We start from the raw sequence: 15,696 nt of genomic DNA on the forward strand, positions 1-15,696 counted from the left end.
AAAAGAATGGTTTCAAAGTAACCTGAGAAGACTGATATGAATTGATAAAGAATGAAGTGAGCAGAACCAGGAGAAACATTTATAGAAAAACCATTGCACACGCCAATCAACATAATGATCATCTATGATTTCAAGGTACATATGATGAAGTGTGCAACCCACCTCCTGAAAGAGAAGTGAGAGAATGGATTCGAGATGCCTGTTTGGACATGGCCAATTCTGAAATTTGTTTTGTTTGATTATGAATATTTGTTACAAGGGTTTTTCCTTTCTTTTTCTTTTTTTTTCATTGAGGGTAGTGGAGGTGGGAGGGAGAAGACGACTAAGTATAGAATGAGAAGAGAGCGGAAGAAAAATCAAGAAGGAATCACTGACAAGCAGGAAATTTTTAAGTTACATGTTGAAATTATTATATACTTTAAAAGAAAAACAAGCTCTATATAATAAAAGCTCACATTTTCATGTACAGTCTCCTCCTGTTCTATAGTATAGATGGAAATGTTCATTTATTTGGTGTTTGTTAAGTTCAGTTGTTTTTTTTAATTCGAGAACATATTCTTGAAGAAATCATTTCATCTTTTGTGGGCCACAGTTTCCCCTATAATGGGTGGGAGGAGAAAGGAGAATGGAAGTAGACCTTAAACTCTAAGGTATTTTCCATTTCAGACATTGTATCTGAAAATATATACTTAAAGAGCATATGTTGTCTAGCTGTGACATTTTAAGGTCCCTTCTATCTCTGACACCATAAGAGACAATGATCCTAAAATCCCAGGTCTTTACCTATAGGATCATGGATCATTAAATATTTAGAGCTGGAGGACATCTTAGAGATTGAGTCTAACTTCCTCATTTTAGTGCTAAAGAGACTGAAACTGGGAGAGGTCAAGTGATTTGCCCAGGACACAACAGCTACTAAATGTCTGAGGCAGGATTTGAACTTCAGTTTTCCTGACTTTAAACCCAGAGCTCCATCCATAAGAATGTGTTGAGATTTATAAGGAAACCCCGCTGAGGGTTAGAGGTGCCAAGTGCCAGAAAGGGAGGGCTTTGTCCAACACTATTTCCCTTTGAAGTTTTATATAAATTGAGTGATTAATCCCAACATACATAGTGTGTCAAAATTAAGGTTGTGCCATGCTTTCTTCTTCATATGTGGTGGGAAACAAAGGGAAGAGGAAGGGGTTGGGGAGAGAAAATCAAAGGAGAGAATAAAAAAGAAACAGTGGGGAAAAGGGAGGTACAAGGAATAAAGAATAAACACAGAGGTGGTTGCTGGGAAGTGGGGCGGGGGAAGGTTGGGGAGATAGCTGGCGTGCTTAGTGTTTTCAGGCCCGTGTGCTTAAATCTCTGGGAAGAGAATGACTTTTAGAAATCCACTGCACTGGTGCATCTTATAGCAGGAGCTACTAAAAAAGGGGGAGGGAATGGGATGTGGTCAAGTATCTCCAATACCATAGATGGGTCTGAGCACTTCTCCTGGCTCTCTACCGCCCTGTACTACAATTCCCCAACCTTTTCTTCCTTCTACTCCCTCCCCATCCCATCTCAAAGAACAATTGATTTGGAACCCAAGAACCTGGATTCCAATTCTACTAAATTTACCATCTATGTGATCGTGGATAAGTCACTTCTCCTTAACCAGGCCTTAGTTTCCTCAGCTGAAAAATAAGGGATTTGACCTAGATGGTCTCCAAAGTCCCTCTCAACTCTAAGTCCCATGATCCTTAGGGTCCTGATGCAAAAGATACCTTCAAATCTGCTTTAGCCCTTCTCTTCTCTTCCCTCAGAGTCAAGGGGAGCCCCAGGCTCAAGGTTTGCTTCCAAGCAAACCAGGTTCCCCATTATCAATTTAAATCCTTTCCTAAGGGAGGGGGGGCAACCAAGCTTGTGTGGGGAGCCCAGGGGGATCAGAATGGAGGACAGGCATGCCTAAGGGAATTCCTGTTAGATCTGAAATCCCTCCTCTAGAAGCTGGAGAGCAAAAGGTCTTAAACTTTAGAGGTAGGAGGATTGGGATAATCTAATTCAGCCCCTTATTTTACAGATAAGGAAACTGAGGTCCAGGGACTTGAAGAACTTTGCCTAAATTAACACTTTCCCTTCCTAAAATACTCGATTCCTCCTCCCCAAAGGACCTCTCCCCTACTTCCCCACCCCCACAGCCCCAGCCAGAGTTTCCCCTTCTTCCCAACCCGAGGCCCCGACAGGGTGACCAGTCCTTCAGCTGCCCCCTAGGCCAGAGCAATTTGTCTCCCTTTGAACCCTGCCCCCTCCCGGGTCTTCCCCCCTTTGATTCCGGCACTCTGCGCTTTCCTTGGCTTTGAAATGCAAACCCGCCTTTCCAAGCAAAGGGCCCAGGAGGCCAGGCCCTATAAAAGGTCGGGGTGGTGCCTCACCGGCTGGGGGCGAGTAAATTCAGGTGAACAGTTAATCCGGGGAAGCGCCGGGGCCCGGTCAGAGGCTGGGACTGGGGCCGGGGCTGGAGCCAAGGGATCACTGGAAGGTGGCAGCGGCGCCCAGTATGCGCCGGGGGCTCACCACCAAAGATGTACGTGGGTTATCTGCTCGAGAAGGATGCCAACATGTACCCCAGCCCCGTCCGGCACCCGGGGCTCAACCTCAGCCCGCAGAGCTATGTGCCTGCTGCGCCTCCAACTCAGTACTCGGACTTTGCGAGCTACCAGCACGTCCAGGGGATTAACAGCGACCCTTCCCACGGGCAGGCTGGGCCAGCCTGGTCTTCACCTTACCCCCCAGCCAAGGATGACTGGACTGTCTACGGGCCAGGCCCCGCGGCTCCTACTGCCAGCCCGGCCCAGATCAGCTACAGCCCCGCAGACTTTGGTGCCGTCCAGGCTCCCCCAGGATCTGGCCTGGGCCTCCTGCCAGCCTCCTTGAGCACCCCAGGGGCGCCGCTTTCGCCCAGCACGCAGAGGCGCACGCCCTACGAATGGATGCGGCGCAGTGGGTCGGCGGGCCACAGTAGCGGTAAGATGGTTCCGACGGGCCGTGCCCGCACCCCTTCCCACCTTTCTCAGGACTGGGTGACTGACACCCAGCGCTGACTAGGGCTAAGAGATAGTGATGGGTCTGGAGGTCCAAAGTGAGAGGATTAGCAGACTGGTGGGCTAGGGTGGCAAGGATTGCTATCCCCCATTTTACGGATGAGGAAACTGAGGCACTGAGAGGTTGTGTCTTGAACAAGGTCATCTACCTAGTCAGTGATAGAACCAGGATTAGAATCTATGTCTCATGGTTTTATATCCAGCCTCCCTCCCCCCTTCTACCAGGCTGCCTCTTTTTTAAAAGATTATCACCAGGCACACCCTGTTGGTTTACCAACCTTCTCTGCCTTCAGACCCTAGGCTAAGTAAGCTCCCTGGGGGCCCCTCTCCAGCTGCACAATTCCAATAAACTCTGGATTCTGATCCCCCTCCCCCACGCCTTAGTGCCCAAACTTAGCAGCAGCCAACCCAGAAACAGGTGCTTTGTAAGAATGGACCAGCAGCCACAAAAGAGCCACGGGCTTCTCTTAGCTGCTTCTGGCCTCCATCATCTCTTGGGGAGTTCAGTAGAATTTCATATCTATCTGCCAATGATTCCAACTTTCTGGGCCAGCTGGTCCAATACTCCCTGGAAAATGTTAGGAGGAAGGGAGCCCAAGTTGGCCCACAATCCCCCAACTCTCAACTATTTTACAGACCTCTCATTCACCACCCCTGCCCCCCTATAGACAGACAGACAGACAGACAGACAGACAGACAGACAGACAGACAGACACACACACACACACACACACACACATCTTATTTTTACCCACTTTGGCTTTTGGCTATATCTTTATCCTTTGACTCAGCCTCATAAAAGGAGACTTTGAAGGCAGAGGCTATTCTCAATTATTTATCTTTATATCTCCCTCAGTTAAGTGGGGCCTATAGTGGACCTTGAATAAATGTTTGAAATGTATTTGAATTTTACTTGAATCCAGTTCAATTTCTTTCCACTATATTTTGTCTCCCACCTTATCCTTCTTGGACAGCTGTGGCTGGAGGACCCAAGGGCCAGGACCAGAAAGCTTTTTTCCCTTTGAAGGCCAGAGAGCTCATCCGCGGGCCTTGGCACAAGATGGCATTTTCTAGTCTTCTCCCTGAATCCTCTCTTCCTCGGTGCCAGGATGGGGTTCTGACCACCGTCTGAACTCTTGACCTCCTGGGGGGAGGGAAAGCTGGTGGGAAAGTGGAAACCCAAATGAAGCTGGTGGGCATCTCTCCTTTCCTCTCCTAGGACTGCCTCTGATCCCTTTTCTTCAAAGGCCCAGGGAGGGAAGAGGACAAAGACCAGGACTTTAATGAGGGAAAGGCAAGTGCCTTTCTAAGGATTCCGCTTTGTCATGTAAACAGGGCACGCCTCACCCATGGGGGACTCCTGTTTGCAGGAAGGTGAGGGGGGCATCCCATTGTCCCTACCTTGTCCCTGACAAAGGCTGCCTCGATTTGGGGGCGGGGGAACATGGCCTGCCTGGGAGGCTTTGATGTAGCCCGCTACCTCGGGCTGCTGCCACTGCTGTGGTCAGTTTCTACCCGACTTCCCTTTCCTCCCACCCAGGCCTTAGGGCAGGTGATAGGTAGCAGTAGGGTGAAAGTTCCTTGGTGACTTAGGAGTTGTGAGGGGCTCTACCTCTAAGCAGTCTACTCCCAGATGCCCTGGATGTCTTCTTCCACCAGCTTCTTTTGCCTGTTCCTTCCACACCCAATACCCCGACCTCAGGACAAAATTAGTGCCCCCCCCCAAGCCCCAGGCACCTTGCCTTCTCATTCAGGGTCCTGGAACACAAGAATGGTTCAGTTTCTTAGGGAAAGAGGGTCCTGTGCCCAGGCAGTTTCTCTCTTACTGTTCCCTCTCCCCCATTCCAATTTGGCTCAGCCAGACCCCTCTGCAGGGGATTTCAGTCACTCCATCTCTTTGAATGAATGTTAACTGGACCACCCTCACTCATTAGAATTTCTAAGAGACAGCTGGGGTAGGGAAAGGAAGGTTGGGTTTAGAGGAGCCAGTGGACCTGGGTTTGAAGTCTAGCTCTGCTACTTACTTACTATCTGAGTGATGTTAGGCAAGTCACTCAATCTTTCAAGCCTCAGTTGGCTCATCCAAAAAATAATGGGGTTAGACTAGATCTCCAAAGTCCTTTCTAGCTCTGAGTCCTGTGGTCCAACTACCCCAAGACCTACCTTCAGCTTTCTTCCCAAGAGGAGTAGAAGAGGGTCAGATTGGGAGACAAGAGAGTATAGGTTTCTTCCTAATTATATCCTTGACCTCTTAATCTCTGTCTGCCTCAGTTTCCTCAACTGGAAAATGGGGATAATAGCACTCACCTCCCAGGGTTACTGTGAGGATCAAATAAGATATTTGTAAAGTATTTAGCACAGTGCCCAGCACATAGTAGGTGCTATATAAATGCTAGACATCATCATTATCGTTGTCATCATCATAATCATTTATGTGACCTTGGGTCATTTCTCTTGGCAATCTCTAACATGAGAGTGTTGTACTAGGTAATCTCTAGTTCAGGGAGGTTTCTGACATGGAATTTTAGTGAGGGAAGAGATCATATATATATGGTCTCTTTCATCTTGTCCCCAGAAAGAGAAACTGAGGCACAAAGGAGGGAGGCTTGGAATAAAGCAGGTGTGACGGTCCCTTCCAACTGTTTTAGATTCCCTCACTAAAGATGAGGAAGTTGCCCATGAGATAGTAAACTTCAAAGAAAATCCTTGCTCAGGTTATCAAAGAAACTGCTTTCTCAGCGGCCTCTAAGGCATTGGGGGGTGGGGGGGGATGGGAGGAGGAGGTGCTAGAAGGTCAGAGGGCATGCAGCCCAATTATCTAGATAGAACAATCTCCATGCCTTACTTTTTCCAGCTATAAAGTGAGAAGAGGCAACGTGATGTAGGGTACACAGGATCCTAGACTCAGTAAGATTTGGGTTCAAACAGCCTTTGGCACAAACCAGTGACGTTTCTCAAACCTTCAACACTTGCTTCTCAGTGTCCAAGACTATACTCTGAAAAGCTATGACAGAAGTACCTATCTGCATTGGTGGAGAGAGTTTCCATACATGGAGTTCCCTAAGCCAATGAAATCACAGGTCTGAACCAGGGGGAAAAAAAAAGTAGAAAGAATTGTTCTCAACTCCTAAAAACATTAGAAGATGGAAAACGAAATAGGGACATTTGGGTAATAATCATTGGCATTTATATAGCAGCTTTTAAGGCTTCTATATAAGGAATATATATGTGTATATATATATATATATGTGTGTGTGTGTATACACAGATATATAATTTCATATGAGTATATGAATGTATATATGCATATACACATGAACACATGTGTATATATGCACATATTATAGATACATATATATGATTTCATCCTCAAGCATAGCTATGAGGTAAGCACTATTATGAACCCCATTTTTTAGATGAGGATGACCCAGAGAAGTTAAGTGACTGCCTAAGATCATACAGATGGTAAGAAAGAGAGCTGGAGTTTGAACCCAGATCCTCTGACCCTAAATATTGCTCCCTCTCCACTACACCAGGCTTTCACTGAGCCTCAGTTTTTTCATCTGTAAAACAGAAATAATAATGCTTGCAAATCTGGAGCACATGAACTTTTAAAAAATATTGGGATAATTATTTCAGTATAATTGATTTCCTTTGTAATCCTATGTATTCCATGCATTAAAAAACATTATTCTGAGAAGGAATCCATGGGCATTACCGGACTGCCAAAAGATTCTATAAAAGTGTAATAGAAGTGGGAGTAGCAGCAGATGATGATGACAACGACGACAGAATGTGACAGTTTGGGAGATGAGGAAAGGAGATAGTTGACCTATCTTAGGGACAAGGATCCTTTGCCCAGGTTCCCCTTTGCCCAAAGAGACAAGCTGCTACCTGATCTGCCTAGTCAGGATTCAATCCTTGGATGGAAGCTTAATGAATTCCTGGGGCTTGAGTTTGGGCTAGACTTTGTCTAGGAGATTGGCAGCAGAAGGCCCAGCTGTCTCCATTTCCCCATCCTGACATAGTCAAACACTTTGCCATCCTTCCTATGTCCATGCCATCCATCAATTACATGGACTCCCATGGACAGTGAGTTAGAGACTCTACAGAAGTCAAGGGTCATGGCCCATACTGAGGGCACAGAGATGAGCAGTTCAAACCAAGGAGATGGCATAGTGTTCATGGAAGGGGCGACGCATGTGAAATAATAGAACCTGCCCAGAGCAGGAATGAGAGGTCTCTGCTGATTTCTACCTCTATGATCTTGTTCAAGTCAGGCCCCCTTCTTCCTCATCTGTAAAATGGGGAACTTGGATTATTAGATGGCCTTTAAGGTCCCTTCTGGCTCACAATCCTACTATCCCATGTCCTTTCCATGAGAATTTCAAGACTTTCTCCCACCTTTTCTATATCCAACTTTCCCATGGTGCATAATCCTACCAAACTTGTGGAACTTGAAAATACTGTCTTTATTAGGAAGAAGATGGTGGTAGAAGCAAGAAGCCAGCATAAATCAATTCAAACTGGGGCAGCTAGGTGGTGCAGTGAGTAGAACACCAGTCCTAGAGTCAGCATGACCTGAGTTCGAATTGGACCTGTGTGACCTTAAGCAAGACACTTAACTTGGCCTAGAGACTCATTTTCAAATCTGGCCTCAGACACTTACTAGCTATGTGACTCTGGGCAAGTCACTTAACCCTGTCTGCCTCAGTTTCCTCATCTGTAAAATGAGAAGGAAATGGCAAACCACTCCAACATCTTTGCTGAGAAAAGATCAGAGTCAGACATGAATAAAACAACTCAATAATACAAATACATTGTGCTAAGCACCATGCTTAAGAAATATTTATTGAATGGGCTCAGGGCAAGATACTCTCTGGGCTTCAACATGTGTCTTTAAAATGTTTTTTTTTCTTAATAAGAGGGTTAGGCTAGGTGATTTCTAATGTTCTTTGCAGCTCTAAACCCTATGACCTGCCTGCTTCTGAGGTGTGAGAACCAAGTGTGATAATTGATGGAAATCACTTTGAGAAGTTAAAAAGAAAAGGCATCTTTGACTGCATTAACAGAAGTCTAATCTCCAGATCACAGAAGGTCCTACTGCCTTCCTCTAATCAAACCCCATCTAGAGGATTTTTACCTATTTCCAGATGCCCCCATTTTAAGAAGTGCATTGACAAGCCGGAATGAATCCAAATGAGGATTATCAGTATGGTGAGGCAGCTGGAAAGCTCTGTGTCATTCAAGGAACAGCCAGAGTAATTGACCATTTCTTCATGTCATGATCAATAAGCATTTATTAAGTACCTACTATGTTCTAGACATCACATTAGAATCTAGAGCTAGAAGGTACCCCAGAAACTCTTTGGTCCAATCCCCCCATTTTACTGAGCCAGCTGAGACCCAGGAAGGTTAAACAACTTGTCCAAGGTCACAGAGGTAGTTAGGTAGGATTAGAACAGAGATCCTCTCATTCCATGGCCAGTGCTTTTCTCCTGTATCAGGCTACCCCCTCCCTGGCCCAAAGCTGCCTAGAATAAGCCAAGACATAGAATTGGTCACCCTTCCCTGAGGGACTTGGTTTTCCTCAGAAGAATCTGATATGATCAGTGTTCTCCAAGGGGTTAATCCTGCCTTTCCACTCCTCATGTGTCTCTCTTGGATATTTGCTGCCTTTGACTCTCGTGGAGTAGGATCAGGACCAGAGGGACCTGAGGGGAAGAGGACATTTCCAAAAGGAAGCATGAGCTACTACAAATGGGACTGAGGAGAGTGTTGGGGGAGGCCTAAGGCAGTTCAGTTCACGACGATCTAGACATGAGTCCATAGAGACACACCGTAGGTACTGGCAGCCCCTGAGAGGCATGCACACTCCATTAGAGATCCCCTCAGTTTGCTGCTGAGCACCCACCTTGGATGGATCATATCATCACAGAACTGGAGAACTAGAACTTGAAGGAAACCTAGAGATTATTGGATCCAACCCCTTTCATTTTATAGGTGAGGAGACTAAGTTACTTGCCCAGAGCAGACAGCTAGAACTTATCTGAGGCAGGATTTGAACTCAGGTCTTATTGACTCCAGGTCCAGTGCCCTATCCACTCCACCATCTGCCACAGCTCTACCTACTGAGTGCTAGCATCAATGATTCCAACAAAGTGGAGAGAAGAATTAGCCCATTGGTTTAGAATTACAGACTCTCAGAGCTCAGAGACCCCAGAGGTCATTTAGTACAACCTACTTAGTGTCCAATGCAGTTGCCCAAGGCAACCCTGACAGCCTCTACTTAGAACCATAGGAACTTAGAACTGGGAGGATTTTCAGAGACCATGTGGTCCAGCCTATCACTGAGCAGACAGTTCTCCTCCAGGGGAGTGGACTGAAAAACCTCCAATGATACAGGATTCCCCACTTCCTGAGACCTCCCATTTCCACTTTCAGACAGCCCAAACTATTAGGATTTTATTATTTTATTATTATATTAGGCTTCTCCTCAGGTCAACTTGAAGTCTGACTCTTTGTACCTTCTCTGCATTATCCCTACTTCTGCCCTCTGAGATCTAGTAGAATAAGCCTCTTCTTTCTTCCAACATCCTTTTAGATATTTGAAGACATCACTCTTGTCCACCAGCCTTTTCCTCCACTCTATTCCACAACCAACTCTTTTCTCCAAATCTCAGAAGGATTTGACCAATACTTACGTATGGAGTTAAGTCCTCTCACCATCCTGCCTGTCCTTCTCTGAACGTGATCTAACTTGTGAACGTCCTCCTAAACGATCACACCCAGAACCAAGTATGGTACTACAGATGTAATCTGACCAGGGCTGTGTGCAGCAGGCCCGTGACTGGCCTTTCTCTGCACCCCAGACTTTTATGAATTCAGTCTAACAGAGCATTAGCTTCCTTGGCTGCCCCATCTCACTCTTGACTCACATTATGCCAATAACTCCAGTGATGGGGAAATCAGTATTTCCCAGAGGCATAGCATCTATTGTTGGAAAGTTTCTATTGTTAGAAAATTCTCTATTACATTCAGCAGAAATCCATCCTGGGGCCAAACTAAATCTAATCCTTCGTGGGCAGCTCCAATGAAGTACAGAAGATAGGGTGTGATTGGAATCAAGAGGACTTGAGTTTGGAGCCTGCTTTAGACTCTGGATAAGTCACTTAACCTCTCTCAACCTCAATTTCTTCATTTGTAAAAAGGGGCTAATAATAGCAACTACCTGGTGTGCTGAGGATCAAATGAGGTAAATTATGTAAAGTGCTTTGTAAACCTTAAAGCACTATATAAATGCTTTCTTCTTTTCTTCCTCCTCCTCCTCTGCCTTTTCCTCTTCCTCTTCCTCCTCCTTCTCCTCCTGTCTTCTTCTTTTTCTTCTTCTTCTCCTCTTCCTCCTCCTTTTATGGCTTCCTAAATCTTCTCCCGGGCACCTATGTGGCACCTTGAACAAAGTGCTTGGCCTAGAGTCAGGATGATTCATCTTCTTGAGTTCTAATCCAGCCTCAGACACTTACTAGCTGTGTGACCCTGGGCAAGTCATTTAATGGTTTTCTTCACTTTCCTCATCTGCAAAATGAGCTGGAGGAGAAAATGGCAAACTGCTCCAGTATCTTTGCCAAGAAAACCCCAAATGGGGTCACGAAGAGTTGGACACAACTGAAAAAAAGACTGAATGACAAAAATCTTCTCCAGTCTTATATGGAACTCTCCCCAGCCCCATTCCCAGTTTCCCTGGGGTCCACGTGTCCTTTTACTTTGCATCTCTTATCTTCTGTCACCAACTCCTCTGTCCCACAGAAGCCTGGAGGGTATATGTTCAAGGCTCACACTGGGTACCAAAGAGGAACAGGAGGACAGAGGAGAGGAGAAACTACTGCCTGGGGAGATTTGGGCTAACTCCGTCTTAGGAAAGCGGCACCACTCTCCAAGGGGCCTCATTCCTGTGTTTCTCCTCGTTAAGTCTTAAATCAACCGTACTCCCTGGATTGGTTAATTAGTATAGTTGTAGCTTTTCTAAGACTGTGTGATCTTGGCCAAATCTCAGGTCCTTTTCTTTTCTGGGTCTCAGCTTCCTTATTTTCACAATGAGAAAATTAGATTAAGTGATCTCTAAAGTCCTTTCTCCCTCCATGTTCAGTGTCTCTCAAGATGAAAGCTGGGGTCTTTCTTGTGCCAGGTCATAGTCCCATTGCCCATGAGGCCCAAGTAGTTAACTCTTGCAAAAGACCAAGCAGTCAGTAAGAATCTTGATCTCCTGGAAGCCTAAATCCTGCACTGAGCCCAGCCTCCTAATTTGTCTCAGGGCCTCATCTCTCCCAATTCTAATACATCCTCCACAGAGCTGCTAAAATGATTATCGCAAAGCACAGTCTGATCATGTCACTCCCCTCCTCCATAAACTCCAGTGACTCCCTGTTATCTCTAAGGGCAAATATAAGCCCTTCTGTTAGGTATGGAAAGCCCATCATAGCTTGGCCCTGACCTATCTTTCCAGCCTAATTACACCTCATTCCCCTTCATGCATGGACTTTTCCTCATTTGCAGCATTGTGTTCTCATTGTCTCTGAAATGGCTGCCCCTTATGCCTCAAATGTATTTCCCACCCCTACCCCCACCCCCTCTGCCTCTGAGATTCCCTGGTTTCCTTCCAGACAGCTCAAGAGCCGCTCTCTTTCCTAAAAGCCACCAGCTTTTCCTAATCCACCCAGCTTCCCCTGCTAAATTAGCATGTATCTATTGTGTATGTTTCTATAGGTGTATACTATGTACCTAGTATCTTTCCCAATAGAATGTAAGTTCCAAGAGGGCTGGGATTGCTTCCCTTTTATTTTTGTATCCCTAGTGATTAGGCACTACCTGGCACACAGTAGGTGCTTAATAACTATCTGTTGATTGATTCATTTGAGATTCTAAGCTGGTGTTAACTCTTAGGGCTAAGCCTTCAGTTACTTCATTAGGAACAGGGTTGGGGAGGGGGCAGAATGTAGGGGGAAGAAGACAAACAGAAAAGCATTTATGATTCTTGTCCATAAAGGTTGCATTTTGCAGCAGAGATAAACTGCTTTGAGTCATCTCTACTTCCTCACCGTGGGATGATATATTCAACCCATTGTTTTAGAAAGTTGGATGGGGTTAAAGTGTATGGATGAGTGGTCTCCGTCTAGTTGGAGTTAGGTCTTAATCTGTGGCTTGAGTTAGAGGCTGAACCTCTGCTTGGAGCCTAGGGTGTGGGCTGTGGCCAGGATTCGGGCTTGGGCTAAAGTTGGGCTTAGGTCTCAGTTTGTGACCTGATAGCCATTAACAGTGGCCAGTGATTAGGCCTCAGTTTGAGATGAGCCCAATCTGTGGCCAAGCTCAGATCTCAGTTTATAGCCAGCATTAGGGACTCAGTCTTTTTTTTTTTTTTTTTTTGCACGGGGCAATAAGGGTTAAGTGACTTGCCCAGGGTCACAACTGCTAGTGTCAAGTGTCTGAAGCTGGATTTGAACTCAGGTCCTCCTGAATCCAGGGTTGGTGCTTTATCCACTGCGCCACCTAGCTGCCCCTGGGACTCAGTCTTTTTAATAGGATTAAGGTTGTATCTAGGTCCAGGGCTAGGGTGTTCTCTACCTTCTTTCACTGGGACCAGGCAAAATTCTCTCCTTTGAGATGTTGGGGAAGATGTTCCTACATGAATGTGAGGGCTTTGTCCCCTCTCCAAATGTGATTGTGGCAGCCTCTGGCCTGTGCTTCCCCTGCTCACCTTCCTTCCCCTGGCTCCATGCTTCCCTAGGTAAGACTCGGACAAAGGACAAGTACCGCGTAGTGTACACAGATCACCAGCGCCTGGAGCTAGAAAAGGAGTTCCACTACAGCCGATATATCACTATCCGGAGGAAAGCCGAACTCGCTGTCAGCCTGGGGCTCACGGAGAGGCAGGTTTGTTCCCCACAGGGCCGCACCACAGATGCCATAGTGTGTCCAGAAGAGAGGAAGGGGCTCAACTCTCTGCACAGGCAGTACGAGGACATAGAAAGAGGACCAGATTTGGGGCCAGAGAACCTGGGTTCAAATCCCAGCTCTCCTGCTTACTACCCAGATGCCTTTGGGCAAATTGGTTCATCTCTCTAGCCCTCGGTTTCCTCATCTGTAAAATGGGGGGAGGAGAAAGGGAGAAGAGCTAGGAGAGATCTAAGGTGGATTCCAGCTCTAAATCCTTTGACCCTATGAAAGACACTGATCATCAGGGAGGACTCTAGGGGGAGGAGACCAGAGAGGATGGCCACTTGGCCATGATCACATGGCACCTTAGGAGCAGAGAGAGATGCTGCTCTCCTGCCCACTCCCCCAGACAGATGCTTCTGCTTGCCTTCCCTCCTCCATCCCTTTGAACTCTCTTCCTTTTCCTGCTCCTCCTCCTGATTCTTCTCTCTCCTGTCTCTGTGTCTCTCTGTCGTCTTCTCTCTGCCTCTGTCTGTCTCTCTTTCTCTAGAGGAGGAGGTGGAGGAAGAATTTTCACCATGGAAAGGTCCTTGAGACACCAGGGAAGCACTACACTAGACCTGTATGTAGGCAGACCTGAGGTTATGCTCAGTAACTCTAGTTATGTGACTATGAGCAAGTCACTTTACCTCTTCTGAGTCCCTTTTTCTGTATCTTTAAGATGGGCACAATAATGCACAAGGTTGTTGTGAGGAAAGCAGTTGTATATCATAGAATACCATAGAAATAGACCACTGGATCACGGGACCCAGTGCACCCCATTCATTTCATAGATGAGGAAGATGAAGGCCCAGAAAGGCTGTGACTTGCAAAAGGACACAGGATCAGATGGAAGGGCTCGCATTTAACCCGTGTGTCTTTTGATTCAAAATCCTAGACTCTTTCTACTTCCTGTACTGCCTCCCCATGTGAGCTCTCTGACCTTTGACCCTTTCCCTTCTCTCTGTAAGATCAGCCTCACCTCAAATTCATTTGCTCTTACCATGTGTTTCTCACTTCTCTCTCTGTGTCTCTGTTTCTTCATACCTTCCTCCTTCCCTCTCTCCCTCCCTCCCTCCCTGCCTCTTGCCCCTCCTCCCCCATCCATTTCTTCCCTCATTCATCTCTCTCTCCCTGGCAGGTGAAGATTTGGTTCCAGAACCGTCGGGCAAAGGAACGGAAGGCAAACAAGAAAAAAATGCAGCAGCAGCAACAGCAACAAAGTCAGCCAAGCAGCACCACCGTCACCTCACCGACCCCAGGCTTGGGCCCCCTGCCTCCCAACACTCCCATGGGAAGTTTGTGCACCAGCAGCACAGGCCTGTTGGCCTCCTCACCACTGACTATCAAAGAGGAATACCTACCCTAGGACTCACGCCTGGGCCCAAGCCCCACAAGCCTGGGAGACACAGGCCGCCAAGGCAGACCAGGCCAGGCCATGCCAGCCATCTGGGGCACATTCTGGGAGTTAGGGGCAGCTGGATGAAAAGGGGAAAGGGGCTGACTTTCTATATCACCTGTGAAGTGGAACAAACCCTGCCCAAGGAACCAGGAGGTCTGGGCTCTGAATTGACCTCCTGCGGGACCTTAGGCAAGTCTCTTTCCACCTCTTTGTGGGACTTGGTTTACTATCTATAAAATGGGGAGAAGGGTTGGAATAGTTGGTCTCTGAAATCCCTTCCAATCCTTAACAGTTTATAATTCTGTAGAATCCAAAAAAGGTGAAAGGAAGAGAAATGATCCTTCCATTGCCCCCAGAGCACGCTCCTGCCTTCTGCTGCCCTGAGTCTCAGAGGGCAAAGGGGCCCACTCTGTTGGATGGTCACAGGACATCAGCTGGGGGAATGTGGGCCCTGGAAGACCCACGGAAAACCAGAAAGAATCAGCAGAGGAACTTAAGGGGCCAGTGAAGAGGGAGAGGGTTGGGGAGGGCCAATTCCTGTCAGCAAGGGGTCACTGAAACACCAGTAGCTTCAGCCACCACGGCATCTCCTCCAGTACAGAACTAGAACTCGGCCACCTAGAATTGCAGAGAATATACAGAGAATAGAATGCGGAGTATCAGGGGCAGGGAGAAGGAGGAAATGGCCTCTTGTGGTTTCTTCCAGTTGGAGGTACCACATCAGTCCAAATATACTATTCTACCTTTTCCCAGAATCTTTCCCTTCTTCCTTGGGCCTTCTTAAAAGCCTCTGCCTGCAGTCTGGAGAAAGCAACGGTGCCCTTCTCTAGCACTTGTCAGCCCTCCCCAAGCCGCTCCTTTTTTGGCCTCCATTCCTGGGCCCTGCCCCAGCTGGCCTGCTTGGGACAGATGTCTTCACAAGAGAGGGAGAGGGAGAGTGGGCCTCCTAGAGCCTCCCATTGTTCCCAAGTCTCAGTGTCCCTGGACGGTAAAACAATCTTGCTTCCCCCTAGGAGGGAATTGGAAACCACCTCTCTCTGTTGCTCCAAACCTCTGGTCTCAACTTTCAGAAGAAACAATCAACACTTCCTCACCCCTTCAGGGGACGTATGAAGGAAAGAAGGTGCAGAGAATATACCAGGGCCCACTCTATCCAGGAACACTGCCCAGGTGAAGGGGAGAATACCAACCTTGCTCTTGCTCCCTGGCTCCCCAGCTTCCTCCCAGGTTTGGGAAGTGGTGGGAACCAAGATATCT

At 47.0% G+C, this 15,696-nt stretch overlaps 1 protein-coding gene across 1 annotated transcript; it reads left to right on the forward strand.

Annotated features, from left to right (window-relative positions):
- Positions 1-2,549: 2,549 nt before the first annotated feature.
- Positions 2,550-14,406, forward strand: CDX1 (caudal type homeobox 1). Its single transcript, XM_043980091.1, has 3 exons — positions 2,550-2,991; positions 12,850-12,995; positions 14,179-14,406. The coding sequence occupies exons 1-3, from the start codon at positions 2,550-2,552 to the stop codon at positions 14,404-14,406; spliced, it is 816 nt and encodes a 271-aa protein (XP_043836026.1).
- The last annotated feature ends 1,290 nt before the right edge of the window (positions 14,407-15,696 follow it).

The sequence above is a fragment of the Dromiciops gliroides genome, chromosome 2 (genome assembly GCF_019393635.1).
Source record: "Dromiciops gliroides isolate mDroGli1 chromosome 2, mDroGli1.pri, whole genome shotgun sequence".
Classification (NCBI taxonomy): Eukaryota; Metazoa; Chordata; class Mammalia; order Microbiotheria; family Microbiotheriidae; genus Dromiciops; species Dromiciops gliroides.

What these genes read in the sequence shown, in the direction of transcription:
- CDX1 (XM_043980091.1), top strand. Translation starts at nt 2,550, where the DNA reads ATGTACGTGGGTTATCTGCTCGAGAAGGATGCCAACATGTACCCCAGC. An exon ending in GTCGGCGGGCCACAGTAGCG is followed by an intron (nt 2,992 to 12,849) that starts GTAAGATGGTTC and finishes ATGCTTCCCTAG; the next exon opens with GTAAGACTCGGACAAAGGAC. An exon ending in TGGGGCTCACGGAGAGGCAG is followed by an intron (nt 12,996 to 14,178) that starts GTTTGTTCCCCA and finishes TCTCCCTGGCAG; the next exon opens with GTGAAGATTTGGTTCCAGAA.